The sequence below is a fragment of the Sceloporus undulatus genome, chromosome 8 (assembly GCF_019175285.1).
Source record: "Sceloporus undulatus isolate JIND9_A2432 ecotype Alabama chromosome 8, SceUnd_v1.1, whole genome shotgun sequence".
In the NCBI taxonomy this organism is placed as follows: domain Eukaryota; kingdom Metazoa; phylum Chordata; class Lepidosauria; order Squamata; family Phrynosomatidae; genus Sceloporus; species Sceloporus undulatus.
In genome coordinates this window covers 39,197,723-39,218,540 of record NC_056529.1, presented here as the reverse complement: position 1 = coordinate 39,218,540, position 20,818 = coordinate 39,197,723, and the positions used below count along the sequence as shown (strand labels likewise).

Here is a 20,818-nt window from a genome sequence, read left to right as displayed (position 1 = left end):
GCCTCAGTTTCTGAAAACAAGATCTTGCAGGGAAAAAAGAAAGGATGCAAGGAAAAAAGCTGGAGCAACAGAGGGGTGGCAGAAAAGCGACTGCGCATGCGCGGAGAAACGCAGCCCACTCCTCCCCCTCCCTTCCGCCCGCGCGTGCGCAAACCGTCCTCTCCGCTCCCCTCCTTTTCTCTTCCTCCCCTTCCGCGCAACCGACCTTGCTTTGAGAAAATGGGGGCGGGGAAAACATAATACAAAAAAACACACACCCAAGGTCTCCGCCTCCTTTGTGACATTGATGGGCGCGTCAGTCGTCCAATAAGCGCGCAGGAGCTTCGGCAGAGCCGCTCCTCAGTGGCTTAGCGCGGCGGAAAGAGGCGGGACGAGAAGCTAAGCTAGGTTGCTGGGGCTTTTGGGTGGCTGTGGGCGGCGTCTCCGGCTCAGTGTGGTGCGAGGCGTCGGAGAGGGCGGGCGCTCCGGAGAGCGGAGGGAGCGCGGCTGTTGTTGTTGTTATGCGGAGTCAGCGGCGGCGGCTGATGGCGTCGCCGGGGAGAGGCGGGGGACGGAGGTAGCCGCCAAGGAGGAGGAGGAGGAGGAGGAGGAGAAGCGGCGCCGAAGAGATGGAGGACAAGGCTTCGAAGGAGGAGGGCGAGTCGGAGATCCAGGAGCTGCACGGCCCGGAGCACTGGTTCAGCAAGTGGGAGCGGCAGTGCCTGGCCGAGGCCGAGCAGGACGACGGGGCGCTGCTCCTGCCGCCGGAGCTCCAGGACGACGAGGAGGAGGAGGAGGCCGCCGCCGCCGCGGTCGCCGCCGCCCCGCAGCCCGAGCACAAGCAGCAGAAGCTCTGGCACCTCTTCCAGAACTCGGCCACCGCCGTCGCCCAGCTCTACAAGGGTGAGGCCCCGAGCGAGGAGAAGGAAGGAAGGAAGGGAAGGAGGCGGCGGCCTCCGCCCCACAAGATGGCTGGCCCTGGGCGGCCCAGGGAGGGAGGCGGGGCGGAGCGACGCGGCAGCCTCCCTCCGAAGGGCCTTCCTCCCTCCGGGGCCTCGGGGCTCCCTCGGAAGGAAAGGCGGCTGCAGGGAGGGAGGGAGCCTTCCTTCCTTCCTTCCCTTTACTCCCACCCTCCCTCCTTTCTTTCTCTTAGTCACGACCTTCCCTTCTTCCTGCCCTCTTTCCCTTCCTTCCTCCTTTCTTCCCTTTTACCTTCTTCCCTTTCTCTCCCTGCCTTTTGTGCCTCCGAAGGGCCTTCTCCCTCCTTCCTGGGCTCTGGATGCGGGGGAGGCGGGCGCCGTGGTGGCGGCGGAGGGGGCCCCCTACAGACGTCTCCCTGCCCCTCTCACCCCCCGGCCTCCCGCGTCGGCCTCGGCTTTTTCGGGGGAGAAAGAAGCCTTCCTTCCTTCCTTCCTTCCTTAGGAAATGGCGCCTGGAGACGGAGGGGTGGGCTCCCTTTCCGCGTGTCGGAGCCGCTTCACACGAGGCTTGACACGCGTGTCCTCTGTGGCGGGGAAGGGAAGGGAAAGGAAGGCCGTGGGCCCGCAGGCAGCCCTCCTTCCCCGGGCGGCGGAGGAGCCTCGCTGGGACCGAAGCACCGGCACAAAATGGCGTTGTCCGCCGCCGGGCGGGGCCCCCTCTTTCTCCTCCTTCTCCCGACGAAACGGACGGGGCTCTTTCAATGTGCTTCAAGGGGGAAGGAGAGCGGCCAAGGCCTCTATAACCCCTTCCCCCGGTTAGATCTTTCCCCCCTTTGGAGGGGGGGGCCTCCGCCTCCTCCTCCTCCGGCCCTCCCTTCTCCCTCCCACAAAATGGCGGAAGGAGGCAGGGAAAGGCAACAAGGCAGAAGGGATATGGATCTATATAGACACACACATATATATTGCCATGTGTGTCTATACGTACACATACATGCACACACATATAGGTATGTATGTATGTGTATATGTACATATATATATGTGTGTGTGTGTGTGTGTGGCTTCTCCCACCCCAAACAGAGAAGGACAACATCAGGGGCAAACACATACACCCCCAGCATACACACACACAGAAAGAGAGAGAAATATATATGTGTGTGTGTGTACACACACACACACACACACACATATATACAGACACACAAGAAGAGAGAGAGAGAGAGAGAGGTGTGCGTGTGTATAAAACCTTCTCTCACCCAAAAGAAAGAAGGCCAGCTTTGCAGGGGCACACACATATACACCCCCAACATTGTGCGCACACATGTGTGTGTATATACACAAATGCACAGAACTGTGTGTGTGTGTTGGGTTTTCGTGTCCATGGATCTTTCCCACAGGCCCAAGCATCCATGGCTGGAACACATATATGTATATATATATATATATAAGTGTGTGTGTGTATATACATTTCCAAAAGCAAAGCTTGATTTAGGCATTTTATGTAAGGGACACCCTTTTACTCTGCCATTGTGTTTAGTGGGACTTGAGTCTTCACAGATTTTGATATCTGGGGGGGGGGGAGTCCTGGAACTAAACCCCAGTGGACACCAAGGGCTCACTGTGTATATGTGTGTAACTGTGTATGTGTATGTATACACACACACACACACACACGTGTATATATAGCATGGGGTCTTTAGATGCAGTTCTTTGGGACGTGCCTTAAATGGCGTCTCCCTTTTTCTCCACCATCTTACTCTCCCCTTGCTTCTCCTTATCTGCCCCCCTCCATCCAATTGAGGGAGGCCTTGGGTGGCTGCTTCCGCTTGGCTCTCATCCCTTCCCCTTGAAGACTTGGTTGGGTCCAGGGGGGATTCGTACCCCACTTGCCTCCCCCTCCGGCTTCTCGCTTTGCAAAGGCTCCCATTTCCTGCCCTGGCCTCCTCCGTCCCAAACAAAATGGCGAAGCCCAATATGGCCGAGGAAGGGAAGAGACAGGGACAGGCTGGGAGAAGCGGAGAGAGGGCCAGGCTGGGAGCTGTAAGGGGAAGGAAGACGGGTCAGTTTCCCCATATTCCCACCCCTGGTTTTTCTTCCTTTTTGCCCGGTCTCTCCTTCTAACCCCTCCTTTCTTTCCCTTTTGCACAGACCGCGTTTGCCAGCAGCCGGGACTCTCGCTCTGGGTTCCTTTCCAGAATGCTGCCACCGCTGTCACCAACCTCTACAAAGGTATGGGGGGGGTTTCCTATGGTTGGAGGGCCCCCAGAAAGCGTTGTGGGGGAGGAGGGGGAGTTTAAAGAGGGATTAAAGGCCGAACGAAGGGTGCAGGGGAAAGGTCTTTGAAAGTCACGTCCTTCCTTCTCTTACCAGCTACAAATCCTTTTAGGGAGAAACTCAACAATGTATAATGGGGTTTAAGGTGTGTTGGCATGCATGTGTGTGTCTGTCTTGGGGGCTGTTCTGGTGGAGGGCGAGGGGTGTGTGTTTGTTTTTTGCAGTTGCATATTGCAGTGACCTGATTTTAGTTACAATATCTGTATAGCTTTTAGTTCAGTGCACTCCAGCTGAAAAATGTGTGTGTTTCAGGATGGCTTTATGTGGTCAAATTGGTTCAGCAACTGCCCCCACCCCTTTGTGGCTGTTCTCAAGTAGTCTAGGTGCACATCATGCTAAACACAGAAGTGAAGGGACGGGGAACTTGAAGAAACCAAAGACGTCTGGCTTATGGTAATCCCATAAATTTCATAGAGTTCTTGCGCAGGATTTATTCTGTTTACCATCACCTTCATCAGAATATCATTTATAGCTGTGCTTTTTAGGCTGACTGATCCAGGGAACTGGCGCTTAATATTTTTTTCTAGTCTGCCAGGGACTGGCACCTTATTTCCGTCCTTTGGCCACAGCTGTTTCTTTCCTGGAAGTTCACCAGGGACAAATGGTTCACACCAGCACCTTTCCAGGGACCACTCTTTAGAGATGCACTTTGAGTAGACCTCCAGCATTTAATCTTCACTGGGGGCCCCCCATCCAAGCTGTAACCAACCCTGAGGCTGCTTAGGTTCCCAGATCAAATGGGATCTGGTGGCATTAAGATGTTTAGGCAGTACTTGCAGATAGCTTATTTTGAATAGGGTATGGATCCGTATGCCTGAAAGTAAGGGTCAGCAGCAGTAAGGTGGTGTTTAAGTCTAGAACAGTATCCTTTCAGTCTTGGAGCTTCATATCTTTCAGCCCTCAGATCCCAGAATTGATTAAGCTGGCTGAGGCTATTGGAAGGTGAAGCACAAAGACCTTAAGTTTGAGAACTACTGATGGGGGTAGGGACCAAATTGGGGAACATCAGCATGATGAAAAGGAGGGGAGAGCTAATGTATAGGTGAGCAGTTTAAGAATGTGTAGGTCTGGAAATGGATATCCAGTGAAGTATCATTTCTAGAATATCTCCATGCTTTAGAGGGAAATAGGTTTCCGCTATGGAAAAGAGAAAGCTTCTGGAATGTGGGAGCATGGCATTGCTGAATGTGGCGGTGATCTTTATCTTCCAGTATCTGTTCCCCATAAAACGTGAACTATCCTGAGGAGCTCCAGCAGAACAATCCCATGTCTTTCCCTTTCACTCACAGGGGCATATAAATTTATTCATTTATGTCTTCACTGATGGTGGGGATCCATTACTAGCCTTGAATGGCATTGGAAGTGTAGCAATTCTAGTTTCTCCTTCTGAGGAGTGCTCTGTGCAAATTTTAGCAGGAAGGAACACTGTGACGCAGAGTCAGATACATTCATCTGAAGCATTATGGAAGTCTTGATGGGGATTGAATCGATAGTTATTTCAGTATTGAGCGGTCACTTCCGCTCTGGTTTTAGCATTAGCTCTCCATATGCTCAGCAGTCATTGGCTTCTTTTGCCAGTTGTCTGGCAACCCCACCTCAGTTGTAGCCCTGTTTGGATCAGTCACTCTGATATATCAGGGGCACTTGTTACAGGTAGGTTTTCCAAATACAGTTGACCCTCCCTATTTGAAGCTTTGGCAGATTTGGTTATTTGAGGAATTGATTAATATGTTCTCTCTGGGAATCTAGGTCCTTCCTCTCTAGTGCAACACTATGGCCAACTTTCACCAGATGTTGTGCTGGAGGATATAGAGTTTCCTGGAGAGATCACTTCTCTAGGCATTTGTATTTCCTCCAGAACAATTATTTGGGCAGATTCCTGGATATTTTGAGTCTGGGGGTGGTGCTGAGACATTGTAGCTCATTGTCTTGAGGCCTCCATCATTCCAGGCTGGTGTTCTTGATCATGGAATGTCCACAGTCCTACATGGATGTCGTCTACACATGACTTCTGCAATCTCAGGAGCAAGATGTCTAAAATTTGGGGTACTGACACCCTAGAATGGTCTGGCTTCAAAAGGGAACAGTTTGCTTAGGTTTCCTAGAGAGCCAAGTGGCCTCTAAGCCTTCATGCCTTCCCTGTGTGCAGGCTGCCATGGGATGGAAGGAGTTGCACGAGGCTATTTATATTGACTTCTAAAAAACCGTTGGTCTTCATGACACCTGATGAACTAGAAACCAGTTGGTATCTAGATTGTAGATGACAAAGCATCTAGTTATTTCTGGCTGTAGGAGGGACGGAACATATGAGAAAGGGCAGAGTAAATGAGGCCTATCAAAGCTTGTTCTGGTGTTGGGGTGCTGAGTGGGGCTTCTAGACATTAGTAGATCGCTTTGTGTTTGGCTTGTCCTGCACTTAGAAGAAAAGGGCAGGCACACAGCTATAATTTTCCATTAGAAAAAAAATCTGTGTTTGGTTGTTTCAATATGGATAGGGAAGGAAAAAGTAGTCTTTTGGTTGAGCTTAACCTTTCCTGCAATCACGTGAGTAACTTTGCGTAGAGCATTAGGTGTGATAGTAATTATTCTTGTGTGTAGTCGCTGGAATGGAATGCAGGGCTGAAAACAGCAAGCCCTTAGTCATCAAGGGAGGTCTTTGCCAGCTCAGCCAATAGACTGAGTCAGTACTGTTTTCCTCATTAGGGCAGCTGCCATTTTGCTTGCTTATCACTCTGGAAGGGGAAGCTGCCCTGAGAAAGCCCTGAAAGGCTGCAGGCATGTGCTTACTGGTGAACAATATGGATCCGGTTTGTAGTGAACAAATTGGAGAGTCCCCAGGGCCTTGCACGGGGCTAGCCTTGGCAACTGCATTTTGTGTGCAAAGTGAAAAGCGGGTGGTCTCTTCCAGCGCGCAGCGTAACATGGAGCGGCGTGAGTGCTTTGTTCACTCCTGTAGATAAGAAGCTGGAATTGGGATGGCCGAATGTCGAGCAGAGCAGTGAACTGGCATGATAAATCTTCTCTAAACAAAAGGAAACAATTGATCGAGGAAATTAATAAATGCCAGTGCAGTATTATAGCAGGATTGACAGTGGGAATCTCTCTTGAGCCAGCACATCATTCATATATTCTTAAGCATCACTTAGATGGGTTCTAGTTGTTTTCAGGTTACTACTTTTCAGGTGATTATCCCAAAGAGGCACAAGTCTGTTTTTGTACTGTACTGCTTTTGAAATGAAGGTCACAGATACACACAGTAATGTAAACCAGTATCAAGTTAGGGACTCACCTTTTGCCTGTGCAGGTCAAAAGAAATGACTTTGGTTTCATGTTCAACAAAAGTGAACTTGGGAATCTTTTATGATCGCAACACCTCTTGTGAGTCTTTTACCACAACTTCACCATTGATTTTCCACTTCTGGATGTGTGTAAGATTTACAAGACAAAAATGCAGATGGTCTAATGTTCCCCATGAGCGCACTAAGGCTCAGCCTCCTGCCCAACTATCTGAATCCATGTCTCCCAGTTCTAGTTTGACATGATGGCAAGTATATCAGATATATTTTAGTTCAAATACCGTCGTATTGGATGTCGTGTCATTAAAAGTTATGTATAGTAAATATGTCATACATTTTTAAATATAGTTTATATATATATATATGTTTATAAAAATGCAGGACTGAAAGCAGTTAATATTTGGTCAAACATGTTAACTCTGATCACACTTGATTTAACTAGGTAGATAACTCATTCTTTGTATACAGAACACGCATACTGAATACACCATCATATAACTACAGTTAGAAATTCAGTCAGTATGTGTTACTCATAAACTCATTGCTATCCTCTACATTTTTCATATAGAAAACAGACAGCAGTTGAGCAAGTGTCTGGAGCTTTTCAAGACTTGCTTGGGTTGCCTTGTGCCCTGAGATGACTCCAGTAATGAGTTCTAATTGCTCAGTAGGAGGCTGGTCTAGTAACCCACATCGACAGCAAGGTTTTTCATCATGAGCCATAGTGCTTTTCATGATCATGGCGCCAGTTGAAATAGCAAGATGTGTGCCTATAAGAAATGGCAGTCTAATAATACAATACAGCAGTTTTCTACTGTCATCCGTGAGCCTTCATGTGAGTTATAGATTTGTCAGGCAACAAGTAGTATATATACATCCTACCCCAGTAAAGATAAAACTGAAAACATAAAACTTGTAGAATCACAAGGACTGATTCTCACCTGCTAAAAAAAGATGCATAATAGGAACTCTGCAAAGGCATTTCTGATAAACAGGCCTGTGGTGGCCAAACCATGCCAAGTTAGCCAGTTTATTTGTGGCTGGATATGGTCAGTGAAAGAGAAGGTATAACTTTATTTCTTGGTGGTGGAAAGAGTGCTCATGTGTTGAAATATCCCAGATGGGTCCTGTGGAAAACAAAGTTGGAGACTTGTTTTCTGTTCCTTCAGCTTGAAAGGACACGTGATTCCTTGGTTGGTGTTCAGAGCATACACTTTCCTTGTCATTAGGGCTGTGGAATGTGGTGTGTCATACAGCCCCTGAGTGCGTCTGCTCTGAGAGCTTGCTTTTCTTCACTTCAGAAAGCTGAGGTGTGCACAAACGCAGACAGTTGTCAGTGCTCAACAATAGGAAGCACGAGTTGAGCAGCTTAATTGAGTTGTAGCTTTGGCAAATGATGCCCTGCTTGAGCCTTACGAGTTGCTTCTGTTACTTAAAACTAGCTTGGTATGTTAATGTCCAGCACAAATAACTGGAACTGACAGCACTAGCATATTGACAGAGGGATCAAGTTATTGTTTTCCAGGCAGTTATTGGGTAGTGGGAACATCTTTAACACATTAAAATTGGTTACCAATACAGTGTTGATGTGTAGGGACTTCCTGTCTTGGCTGGAGACGTTATAGGGAGTTGCAGCCACTTTCCATGCCTGCAAACTGAGAACCATCTGCACTGGCATCTGTCACCCACATTGCAACTTCAGAGCCTTGGTTGAATCTGATGGGTAGGTTCCTTTATCTGCTTCAGATTGGAAGCAAATGGACATAATTATGCAGTGCCTGCTGAGCTGCACTACAATTCACTGTCATCTTGACAGTTGGCTCTGTTCCTTGCAGCAGATGAGAGCCATAGTCCCAAGACACTGGTTGAGGACCTTCTTTCTTTCAATGAGGCATTCTGCTTCAGATTTTTGCCTACTGAGGCCTTTTCCGGCTCTACTTGATCATCTTGTATTAGTACCACCTACACTCTTGAAACCAAGCTCACTGTTCACCAGATATTTTGTTCCCCCATCCAATCCTTTGTCTCCAGCTGCCTCTTTTGAGATTTCTGCCTGGTTACTACCTCATTGTCTCAAAGATCTATCTGTCAAAGACCCATCTTCTTACCTTTCTTTCCAGCCCCTCACCTCCTGGTTTGCTCATGTTAACCATTGAAAGCATCACCACCTTCGCAGGCACAAACCCTTGGTTTTCGCTCTTCTTAATTCATTGGAGATATGGTGCAGGAGAAGAGTGCTGAGGATACCATGGATGGCCAAAAAGGCAAACAAATGGGTCCGAGAACAGATAAGCTTGAATTCTCCCTGGAAGCCAAGACGATGAAATTGAGGCTGTCGCACTTGGCCACATTATGAGAAGGCACTACTCATTAGAAAAGATGGTGGTGATGCAAAAGATAGAAAGCAGTAGAAAGAGAGGATGTCTGCATGACAGATGGATAGATGCAATCAGGAAGACCATGGGGCTGAGCCTACAGGACCTGAGCAGAGAGGTGGAGGATATGTGGGCTTTGAGATGTTGAATTCCCAGGGCCGTCATGAGTCGAGAAGGCAGTTAACAAGAAGTGGTGTGAGTGTTGGACCAAGACTCAGGAGGCACTTTGAATCCCTGCTCACTTGTCCATCCACACATAGTGTGGAAGAAGGCAGTGACAAACCTGGGGGGGGGGGGGGGGAATGGCCAACAAGCCCAGCCCAGGGAGAAGGTTTCCAAAATCTGATCCCACTTACAGGCATATAAGAACGCCACCATGTATCTTACTGTAACTAAACCATCATTTGTGTAACCAGAAATCTTCTGCTTATGTGTGCTTCCAGTTCCCTGTTCCTCTCTCTGCATTAGATTGGAAGCCTTTGGAGGCAGGGACCTGCTACACCCTTTCTTTGTAAAGCACCTTGAACACAGCAGTGTATGCATAAGGAAGCGCTCAGATGTCTCTTAGGAGGTAGCCCAGGCACTGGTGCTAAAAGATGTAATCATGTCTGCTGTTCCCATTCAACTCAGTGGCTGTCTTGCAAAAGGATCTTGCAAGAATGCCTTTTACAGTGGTATGTTATCAAAACCGTATTATGGCTTATGTTCAAAGGCACAGTGTGGTGTTTGCTTGTGGCAGATAACAGTAGCCATACTTCCAAAGCATGGAGGTGACAAGCAGGTTACACCTGTTTGCTGCTTACCAGCCATTCATCCTCACTCATCCCTGCTGCTGGTGTGACACCTCTAAAGCTGGGACTTAACTTTGCCTATGATCTGGCTATGACAGACCACTCACTCAGCTGCTTAGGTGGAACTACAAAGGGAGACGTCTGTGAGAGTTTCTTTGACCATTGAGTGAATTTGTTACTTGAAGTATCTATATCCTGCTTTTCTTTATAATTCAAGATAACCAGTGACAGGCATGTTAAATAAATGTAAAGTGTTTATCAGTTGAGTGTACAGCTTGAAGAAAGAGGAAATGCATTAGGAGCTATTAGTGGATAAGCTGCGCTTGCACTTTTGCCATGTACTTGAGATGCCTCATTTTTAGATATCTGCTGGGTTGGGAATTCCTGTAATTCCTGTAAATTACTTTGAACTTGCCGTTGACACTTGACACCAAACTGCCATTGGTCTTGAGGAAGCCCTGTCACTTTGGGGCATATCCTACAGTGACAGTTTACTGCTGATTTGTTAGAACCCATAGAACTAATTTTGTGCCTGTGTTTGGACTATTTTGACAAACTGAGGGCAGGCAAGAAACAGAGCTATATAAATGCTCCCAAGTGGCAGAAAAAACAGTGTGAGATATATGTGGAAAACTCCCATCCTTGTAAAACATGGTACAGATACATCTGAAATTGGTAATGCCCCTCATATCTGTGCATGCCAGCAGTGAAGATAAAATTATGCAAAGTTGTGTGCGCAGAATCACTTCTTACCTCTAGAAGCCAGTCGATGGATGTGTCCCTGAGGGGTCTGTTTCTTGCCTTCTTAACGCTGTTTTCTCTCTCCTTCTAGAAAGCGTGGATGCCCATCAGCGGAGTTTCGATGTAGGAATACACATTGGCTATCAGCGTCGCAACAAGGACGTGTTGGCTTGGGTTAAAAAGCGCAGAAGAACTATTCGCCGAGAAGACTTAATCAGCTTCCTCTGTGGGAAAGCTCCTCCTCCACGAAACTCTAGAGCTCCCCCAAGACTGACTGTAGTATCCCCTAACCGAGCTGCTTCGACAGAAACTAGCTCCTCGGTAGAGACGGACTTGCAGCCTTTCAGAGAAGCCATAGCTCTCCATGGTAATGGTCCTCCCTCTTTCACTCTTTTCTTCTGCAGGGATGGGTGCTGGAGAGATGCATGCTTCTACAGTCCAAACTCCCTTCCTAGCCATGACATGTTTGGGCCGCTGACAGAGGGATGCAGGACAAAAAGAAGGGAGGAAGGGGAAAAACAAGGAATATAGCGGTACCTATAAGACTACCTGGTTTTTATTTTAGAATGAGCTTTTGTGGATATAAACCCACTTTTACAGATGCTGTACAGCGTGATATTAAAGCCTTAGATTAAAAAAACGTATTTATAAATTGTGGGAGTGAGTTTATAGAATCCAGAAAGATGCAAATCATGCCCCTTGCCTTACATTTTCAAAGGGCTAGGTGAGGTGATAAAGTGGTCAGTTAATGTGGATGTGTGAAAGCAATGAATCTGCTTACCATGAAGCCATTGTGTTTGATCATACCTCTGCTAATGCAGAAGTTTCTCAACCAGGGTTCCCAAAAGTTGCTAGGGACTCTATGAGAGATTATTAAAAAACAAAACTGGTTTTATGCTGTAGATATAACATTTTTAATGCAAGGGTTCCCTGAGACCTGAAAATTATTTTAAGGGTTCCTTCAGGGTAAAAGGACTGGAGTAATGGAAAAGGATCAGTTAGTCTCACACGTGTTACAAGGTCCTTTCCCATTACTCCATCCTTTTTACCTTGAATTTTATGTTCTGTTGCAAATGCAGCAACAAGGTCTTGAACATAAGCAACTCCCAAACTCTTGTTTTGCCAGTTTGAAGAGCAGGCAATCTCTTCCCCAAATTAAAGCAGAAGAAACCATTAATATCAGTGGAAGAGAAAATCACTCTTGTCTCCCTAATGCCAAGCAGGCATAATACACTCATTCATCACATAAGTTAAGAGGAAATCAAAGCTAGGAATTGTAATGTTTGGGTCCTGTGCATACTCCTGCATGAAAGTCATCATTTTACAAAGTTAAATATGTGAATGCTTTATTATAGATATTTTATTCATATATCTGAGAGAAAATATTCACCATCCGTCCCCCCCCCCCCAAAAGGCTTTGGGAAAAAAACCCCCCATCTCCCCCCCTTCCTTTTCCCCCCCCCCCCCCCCCCGGTGCCTTGAAGTTGGCATTCTTAGTAGGACAGGCTCGCTTGGATGGGTTTAAGCCCATCCCGGAAGTATTCCCACAAAGATAATGGAGTTTTGGGATGTTGTCTAAGCATAACTTGTAGGCAGATAACTTCAGCTTCTTGGACATTTGGTAATAGTGGCTGGTGACTTGTGTAGCATTGAAATGAGCCTCTTATCCTGTGCTCTATTAGCTGATGTAGAACCTGATTCTTCGTGGCTAAGCTTCCATGAATTTGGGATCTGAAGTTGGCTGGCAGCCAAATAAATTTGTCCTCTTGCTTTGAAAGCCTTTTTGGGTGAAGGAGGAATTGAAACCCTGTGCCAACTTCTGGGAGCATCTTGAATTTCATTATTTACTAAGAAAGCTCCTTCCCTCAAAATGCTGTTTGTCCCTGGCTTGTTCCAAAATGCAGAACTGATACTTGAATGGCACACTATGAAAAGGTCCTAGTGGTTTTGACATGTTCAGTTTGGAAGTGTAGAATGGGTCTACACACAAAACCAATGGGAATCATTTACATTTGTGGACTGGTGGGAGAAAGTACTTTCAGTCTGCCCTATAGAATGACCCTCGTTTTATAAATTATTATTAATAGATTAGCTTGAGGTGCATGTTGACGATCAGGTTTGAACATAGACCTATGCATTTCAACAATAAATATTGTTGAACTGTTTGGATAGGTTATCTTTTCCTGCTGAGTGGAGCTTAAGCTCTTGCATTTGTATCTGCTTCTATCTTGTGTGGCTTAGAAATAACATAAACTAGAACCTCAGCATAGAATCGCCTCCCAAATTCTCTAAAAATGTAGAGTAGAAACAACCTCTGCTTGTGTGATAGTGCCTGTAATGCTGTGTTAGCGTTTTCTTTCCTGAGATGCATTCTTGGTTTCATACCATAACTCATATTCATGTGAGAAGAGACTGACTAGTACATATCTCACATAGATGCTGCTTCTCCTCTTAATTGATCTAAGCCTCTGGCTCTGTGGCCCACGTCTGTTGGTTAGTGCCAATTAGAACAGCCCTGTTGAATCAATGGAACTTAAGTGCTTACTTATGTTCTGATTGATTTGTTACATCTACTCTTGTTGGGACTCACAGGAGCAGTTGAAGACAGGGTAAGAGGAGCATATCTTTCTGGAAGCTCCTCTTATGCCTCCACTCCCAGTCTTGATCAAATGAGAATGGGAAGTGTTTCTGCTTAGGATTGCAAAGCTGAACCTTCTCTGGGAGGTTGAAATGGCAAATACATTAGAGTTGTAAGAAATGCCCCTAACAAACCTGGACACTTGAATCCCCCACAAGCCAATGAAAGCTGTTGAGAAAATGCTTGCCCCTACTCCTGGGTGTGTGTTTGGTATCTGTTGGGGCATCTCTTTGGATCTGTTGAAAAACAGTGATGGAACTTGCAATCCACCCAAGAAGAAACAGTAAAGCTTTCCTCATCTCCAGTTAAAGGATTTTTGGAGCAAGTTTTAGACCCTGCCAGTCAGTAGATAGTACTGGGCTCCTAAAGAGATATACAGTGCTGTGACTCAGAAGAAGGTAGGTTGGTTTCAGGTTTTGCAGGTTTGTCTGGGTCATTAGTGATGTTAATCGGTTTTTTGCAGAAGGCTAAAAAATACCTCCTGGTATAACTTGAGCTTTGGAAACAGAATTGAAGTGGCCAACGTTCTCTGCATGAATAGAGGAGCATTATGCTAAATATGCATCTCTAGTGACAAAATCCCTGCCAATTGGAGGAGTAGTCAGTCTTCACTTTGAGACCTAGATGAAACCTCACAGAAGGCTGGCCCTACAGTGGGATCCTCTGGGTTCTTTTGAGTTCTGGGGTGTGTCTAGGCTCTTCATGAGTCACTTGGTTCTTGGTGCAATGCTTCCGGGGAAAATGGGCACAAACCAGGGGCCATTTCAGGTGACTTGCAGGAGGCTCTAGTGTGATGGGAAGGCATTTCTGTTTGTTGCCGGCTTTATCAGAGGGAATTCTTTCAAATCACTGAGTCTGGAGACTAGATACATCCATAGGAAAACATTGCAGTGGAAAATAGGCAAACTGGCAGATAGCTAGCCTTGCCTCTTTCCCTTCCATTCCCTGTTTTGTTTTTCTTCTAGCAGAAATCTTAGAACAGTCATTTTTCATCTGCCTCTATTTAGGTTCCCCCCCCCCCCCCATTATATTTACGCATTTCTGCAAATGTGATGCCCCAAGCCTTCTGCCATCTCCCTCATGTGGGTAACTGATGCCATTTTAACTGAATTAAGGGATCTCTCTTGGTAAATGAGCTTACTGTTAGTATATAAAAGGAGTGGGCAACTGCGGCTTTCCAGAAGTTCTTGGACTGGTGTTGTCACTTCCCATTGGCTATGCTGGCTAGAGATGATAGGATTTCCAGTTTCACAACAGCTTTGATCTTCCTGGATTCTTCTGCCATAGCTACTATGTAACAGGCCACATTCTTTGATATATATCTTGCAAATTGACACCATATATTCTTTACTAATGTAAACCATAAACCATTGAAACAGTGTCTGTCTGAAGGAATTCTGTGGCTCTTGTAAATTTTGTTGAAGCTGTGCAAACACAGGGCTACATGACTAGTGTTGTTCAGGGACTACACAAAATAGCTATCTTTTGTATCGTCATGGCCTTCTTTGGCTGATTCAGCCCTTCGGATATGGGTTGCCTGGCATTGGTGGCCAAAGCTGTGCTTGCCTTCTGGGCTTCTTTCTCACTCGTGTTCTTAAAAAACTACATCTCCTGTGGCGCTAAAATCCCTGGATGGGATGGGCCACCTGATGACGGTCTTGGTCATCTAGGCAAAGCTCTTGTGTGTTTGCCTCTTGACTGCCTTTACACCTCAAATGAGAAAAAACAAGGAGCTGAGTTTGAAAGAACTCCTTTATGAGCAGGTCCTCACATCTCAAATGCTGTCTTCTCAGCCGTCCACTTCTGTTGCAAGAGCTCTAAAGTCTTGTGGATTAAATAGAATATTCAAACAGTCAAAGCTTTATGTGAAAAATAACTGGTTCAGCAGCTTTAGTGCTATAAAGTGGCTTCATATGACACATCTTGAATGAGTGAAAATTTGCTTAAAGATGCCACCCACCATAATAATGCTTCAGGTGTCTTCCCTCTCTGTCCTCTAAACAAATTTTCTCTTTGGAAAACTGAACAAATGGTGTGGGGCATGTGGAACACAGCTCTCACATTTTCCTTGGCTTCTACGTTTCCAGTTGCAAACAAGTGTCCTCTGTAGCTTCCAGGGCTGCATTGGGTGACTGAAAATGTGAGTGTCTTGGGCACCTTTCCAAGAAAATTACTTATCACATGAGCTTCTGTGGGCAGCCCTCCATTAGGTGCCTCTCTGGATACATAGCTTTCCAGTGGCTTAGGTTTCGTTATTCGAAGATGTTCATTTTGCTACACTTTTGGATTCAGACCTGGCACAGGTCTCTGGGTGTTTTGGTTCTGCCCTTAATTGCTGGCTTGCAGGAATCTTATAAGCCAGCTACTGTTGGCAAGCGTTCAGTGTCATTGTGGCAGCCGTTAGACAGAACAATCCAACTGTTTAATTAAGCAAGAATTGGAAAGACCCACAATGCATGCTGACGCGACATCATTTCATCACAGTGTTTTTGAACCAGGGGCAATACTGAATTTCTTGTCAGAGCTTTGCCCTTTAGCTTTTACTGAACTGCGTCTCCTGTCATCCTTGTTGACCATTGGCCGTGCTGGCCAGGGCTGAGGGAAGTTTGTAGACCCAACATCAAGTGGAGGGCCAGCAAGTTACCCACTCCTCTGTTTCCACTATAAAAGCTTGAAGTAGCACAGTCAGACCTCATGGTGTTTCAGGTGATAAACCTCTTTTGCCTGTGGCTGGGAATACATGTACCCATGTGTCCCTAGCACTCTTGACTTGTAAGTAGAGTTTCTTCAGAATCCTTGAAATCAAGTGATCTTCTGTGGTCTTCCCCCTTCCAAGATTCTTTGCTGGCCCATTGAGATGCAGGAGGTGACAAGAGAATGGTTCAAGGGCCTCGGTTATTCCTCTCCTCTCTCTTGAGTAGTTCTCTTGTGACTGAATACACCTCCAGCAGAAGAAAGAGTGAGTAGTTAAAAAAAACAAGAGGTTTTTATTTACACATAACCCCATTATATGGAATGAATTGAAATTTACCATCAGTTAATGTACCCTTAATTTGCTGCAATATTATACTAGCATTCCTCTTAAGGGTGCCTTTTCCTTGCTACTTGTCCCTATGTGTTTGTTGTTGTGTGGCTTCAAGTCCTTTCTGACTTATGGCCACCCTAAGGTGAAGCTATTGTGGGATTTTCTTGGCAAGATGTGTTCTGAGGAGGTTGGCCATTGCCTTCCCTTGAGGATGAGAGAGAGTGACCTGCCAAAGTTCACCCAATGGGTTTTATGGCCAAGCTGGGAACCAAACTCTTGATTTTCAGAGTCTAGTGGCCCAAACCACTCTGCTAGCTCTTGCCCTATATGTTACACAAATTCAAAAACAAAGGAGAGATCTCGGTAGCAGAATGTGTCCATTTCATTGAGGCCTGAATTACTTCCGTGTTTGTTTTTCTTAAAAGCATAGGCTTGTGTCTTTATCCTGGCATTTTGCATTTCTGACCTGTGCTCCATGTATCTACATCTCTTTTAGCTGTGTGGCAGCAAGGACCTATCCTCCAAAGTACACCTCCTCCTCAGTTCCCAACCATTGACAAAAGCTGTACATGGAGCTAGCCTGTTCTTTAACCATGAGGCTGGTATGTTGAGGAAAATGCATCAGCAACAGAGACCAGTCAGCTGCCTAGAACTAGGAAGCCAGTAGTCTGGGGGACGGAGCTTGAGCTGTAATCGCCTGGGAAGGCTTAAATTTTCGTGGTGTTCTGGCAGCAAAGAAGACTGTGGAGCTAGTTACGCAAGCTGTTTGTGCAGGGTGCCTCAAAAAAGGGGCCGCTGGTTTTGATCATGTCCTTTCTTTTGCTAAACCAGCGCCAAGCGTTCATAGAAAAGGGTGGCACTGAGTCCTTTGGGCAGGTCAGACAATTGGTGTCGCAGGCTTTTCTTTGCTTGATTATCTGGCATTCTTGTTGAAGACGCGTCGCATGGTTTGAAAGAAGACCAGGTTCTAGAAAGAAATGGCTTTCTTTGTGTGTTTTTGCTAATGCGGGGGGGGGGGGGGGGGTGGGGGGGGAAGGAAGGCAGTAGCAGATAACTGTTTCCACAGAAAAGTCACCCTTTTATCTTTTGGGGAAGTTGCTGCCTTCATGTACACGTAAAGGTCTAGGGAGTACTCTGGCTTTGTGGATGGGCATGCTGTGCATCTTAGAAATGGCTTGTCTAATCTCTGGTGTAGCACAGAAGTTTATGTCTAGGAAACTCAAAGGTCTAGATCAGTCTTAGCCTTGCATTGGCCCTCTGAATAAACCCACATGCAGATGGCACAAAAGGTATGGTAAGGGTGCCCCTCACTCTCCTCTTCCCAATTGTTATGGGCCCAGTTTGTGTAAACAGAACAACCCAGGTGGCTTAAGCAAGTGACCAAAATGCAGAGTTGGAGAAATATTTTAAATTCCCCAACTCTTTGCATAACATTGTGGGTCACCAAGGCAACCAAGAACCTGGCTGTATTCCCAGAGCTTCCTGAATGAGGGTCTAAAATGGGAAAGCAAAAAAGTGCTCTGGAAAGGATGCCATCCATCGGATACCAACTGAAGCAAAGTCCACCCAAGCAGTGGCCAGTTCGCATTGAAGGATTGGGCTGTTGGGCTTGAGTGCCTATTAAATATATGTGGAGGTGTAGAGGCTTGCAACCTTCCCTTCCAAAGTGCTCTGACCCTTCACATCTTTACACAGGTTGCTTGTTTATTGAGTTCACACTACAGACTTAAAGAGTGCAGGATGTTAGGACCCTTGTCTGCTGGAAATGAACGTATCACGGGTAACTACCAACGTTCGTTTCTGCTTCATCTGTCATGGCTGCATCCAGAAGAATGTGGGGGCTTGTAGTTCTGTCAGGCACTAGAGCTCTCCAAATGCTTCTCTTTAAGCTGCAAATCCATAGGATGGAACCATGTCAGTTAAAGTATAATCACACAACTATAATTATGATCTGTTTAAATGGTTTTATGTGTTTTAATCTGTGCTGTACCCTGCCTGGAGCACTGGGGAGAGGCAGGTAAGGAATAAAATATTATTATTACTTACTATGAAAGGGTCCTGAGTAGGGGGAAGCGACCAGCATCTGAGTGCAAGACAATTGTTGAACTGTTGCTTTCTTTCCCTACTAATGTTTGCTTTTTCTTCCCCTTTCCTTTTAGGTCTTAGTGGTGCAATGGCTAGTATAAGTGTTCGCTCGAGTACCCCGGGCTCGCCCACTCACGTGAGCAGCGGCTCCAATGGCAGTCGAAGGAGAAATGGACTCCATGACGTTGACTTGAACACTTTCATATCCGAAGAAATGGCACTCCACTTGGACAATGGTGGAACTAGAAAGCGTACCTCAGCCCAGTGCGGTGATGGCATTACGGACTCCCCAACCCATAAACGCAATCGTATGATCTAAATGGCAAAATCTTCTAACCCCCCCTTGCCCTCCCTCACCCCGCCATGCTGCTTGAAAGCCACGTGATTCTCAGCAACCTGCTGGGAAAACAAACCTGAGGCTCTCTCCTCCCAAGTCATTAAAAAAAAAGAGAGAAATCAATAATTGCCATAAAGGAAAGCTTACATACTGACAGTAGATTCTTCTTGTAACTACAGCTTTCTTCAAATTAGATTCTTTAGCAGAGGACTTCCAATGTTGTGTAGTAGCTAGCAAGTTCATCGCAGGCAGAACATGCATCTGTTCCAAGGCTAAAAGTGACCTTACTTGTACTCTTAAAGGGAAAAAAGGAAATATCAGACATTTATTTGGATATAGAAATGCTTTTTTGTCCTTTATTTCTTGCTGTGTTTAAATATTTGCTTCAACAGTATTGCCATTTTGACAACTGTGTCAAAAAAAATGACTTGGCATGTCAGAACCTGCAGGCTTCCTTTTGAGAATATGTATGTCTATATATACGTATATATCTATATATAGATACATGTTTTCATTAGTTCATTCATTCTCTTAAAAGCTCTACTGGGCACATGATTTCTATATAGTAAGTGTGCAAGTTATAATAAGTATTGGCCTGTACCCTCTTCTAATATTCAGAAGCAGTTGACGGCAGATGTGTGTAAAGAGGTTCTGTGATGGTTATGCAATGGATACTAAATCAGTACTGAAAGGCTCTTTGTTGGATTTGTTTTGTGTGTGGTAACTCTGAAGTAGCTGCACCGGTTTCTTCTCTCCCTCCCCACTCCTGCTGCACCTTTCCTCCCTCCTCCCTAAGACTTTTTAATTAGAAGTTATTTTCAGTTGATAGTCTATCATCATTTGAACGTTATCTTATAAGCGGACACCAGAATTCTGCACTAATGCCAGAGAGAGAAGCCTGTTCTGTAGTGGCTTAGTTGCGGCAGGTACGTATTGTACACTTGATACAAAGAAAAGTGAATTTGTGCAGGATGAGTGGAAGGGAAATGGCTGGGTTGGATGTTGTGTTTTTCCATTATGATGAGGTATCATGTCTTTCAGGTGCTTAAAGAAGTTTCCACAATGATGCTTGTGTGGTGTAGCTTTCTCTCACGATTGGGGTGAGAGGTCTGGGGCCTTTGGGGCTCCATGAGTGAAACTTCATGTACATTCGTATCGGGTAGCTTCAGTGGGAGGTGCCCCAAAGGCAGGTTAAGTACCTCCCTCAAAAAAAAAAAAAGGGCTTTGTGTTTAAGCTGGTGAAGAAATGAAATATGAAGAAAAGGCAAAGTTCTCTTGGCCCTGGCATGTTCCCTCTGGTGCTCTTGGTAAAGCAGTTTTCTCAGCCTCCATTCTCATAAAGTCAGACACCTGGCACATCTGTCACTTAAACAAGCCACAAAGAATGCTTGAGGGGAGCCTTGGAGGAGGCCAGGGCATAAGGGCTTAAATTGTGCGCCTGTGGGAAAAGAATCCAGTGAGAGTAGTTGGTGGCAGAAGGCTCCAGACATGTTTGGTCCTCAAAATTTGTCTTTCCTTAAATCCCAGGTGAACAGTCTCCCAACCCGTTCCCTACTGCTTAAGGTGTTCTAGGGATTCCAGCTGGTTTTGCACAGCTTGAGTAGCAAGTCATTCAGTCTGCTCAGCCCAACCATGCCAGGAACCTTTGGCTGGATCTTCTTTGAGTGCTATTTAGTCAGATGCAAACACAGTTGGGTGTCCGTTGCCTATGGTGTCTTCCCCACTTTGCTTAAGATTGTCTGAACAAAAGCTGTTCCATTTTGGGGTGGGGAGAAGAGTACCGAGGAGGTCTGAGTTTCAGGAACACAGACAGGTACTGGAGGCAGAGCTGGATTTGGGGGTGCGAGTAGATCCCCCAGGTGAGTGGCTTTTTGAGTTTGCTGCCTGCAGCCTTGTAGTCTGCTTGCAAGCGTAGAAATCCTTGTCGTTATCATTTGAGAAGTTTCAGTTGAAGCATGAGAGGTGGCCATCCACCTTCTGAAGCCACAAAGATGCACTGCAATAAACACGTTTCTTTCCCTCCTTGACTTTATACAGCTTTTTAAAGTTTTCCTAATAACAAGCTTTTGGGGAAGTTTCTAAAATAAACCGTGGTGCTGTGGCTAAAGGTTTAGCACTTAGTGAGAACCGTAAAACACGCTCTACCTTGAGTCTTGTGTTGCATTGTCTCTGGCACACTTTCTAAAGATAGACAGGATAGGGCCAGCTAGTTAAATAATGGCCTGTTACAGACAGCCAAAATAAAGCTGCTTCGAGTCACAGTGGAGGTATGGTGTTTCAGTTATGCATGCGTCCTA

The 20,818-nt window shown here is 45.9% G+C and overlaps 1 protein-coding gene across 2 annotated transcripts; it reads left to right on the top strand.

Annotated features, from left to right (window-relative positions):
* Nucleotides 1–447: 447 nt before the first annotated feature.
* On the top strand, nucleotides 448–20,540 carry C8H16orf72 (chromosome 8 C16orf72 homolog). 2 transcript variants are annotated; one of them, XM_042438390.1, is made up of 4 exons: nucleotides 448–882; nucleotides 3,048–3,128; nucleotides 10,528–10,803; nucleotides 18,259–20,540. In XM_042438390.1, the coding sequence occupies exons 1-4, from the start codon at nucleotides 609–611 to the stop codon at nucleotides 18,501–18,503; spliced, it is 876 nt and encodes a 291-aa protein (XP_042294324.1). In that variant the 5' UTR covers nucleotides 448–608; the 3' UTR covers nucleotides 18,504–20,540. The 2 variants fall into 2 exon arrangements, with proteins under 2 accessions (XP_042294324.1, XP_042294325.1); XM_042438391.1 differs by lacking the exon at nucleotides 448–882 and adding an exon at nucleotides 2,500–2,958.
* Nucleotides 20,541–20,818: the final 278 nt, after the last annotated feature.

Excerpts from the sequence above, each read along its gene's own strand:
- C8H16orf72 (XM_042438390.1), top strand. The coding sequence starts at position 609 with ATGGAGGACAAGGCTTCGAAGGAGGAGGGCGAGTCGGAGATCCAGGAG. Across the intron at positions 883-3,047 it reads CGTCGCCCAGCTCTACAAGG|ACCGCGTTTGCCAGCAGCCG; the intron begins GTGAGGCCCCGA and ends CCTTTTGCACAG. Across the intron at positions 3,129-10,527 it reads TGTCACCAACCTCTACAAAG|AAAGCGTGGATGCCCATCAG; the intron begins GTATGGGGGGGG and ends CTCTCCTTCTAG.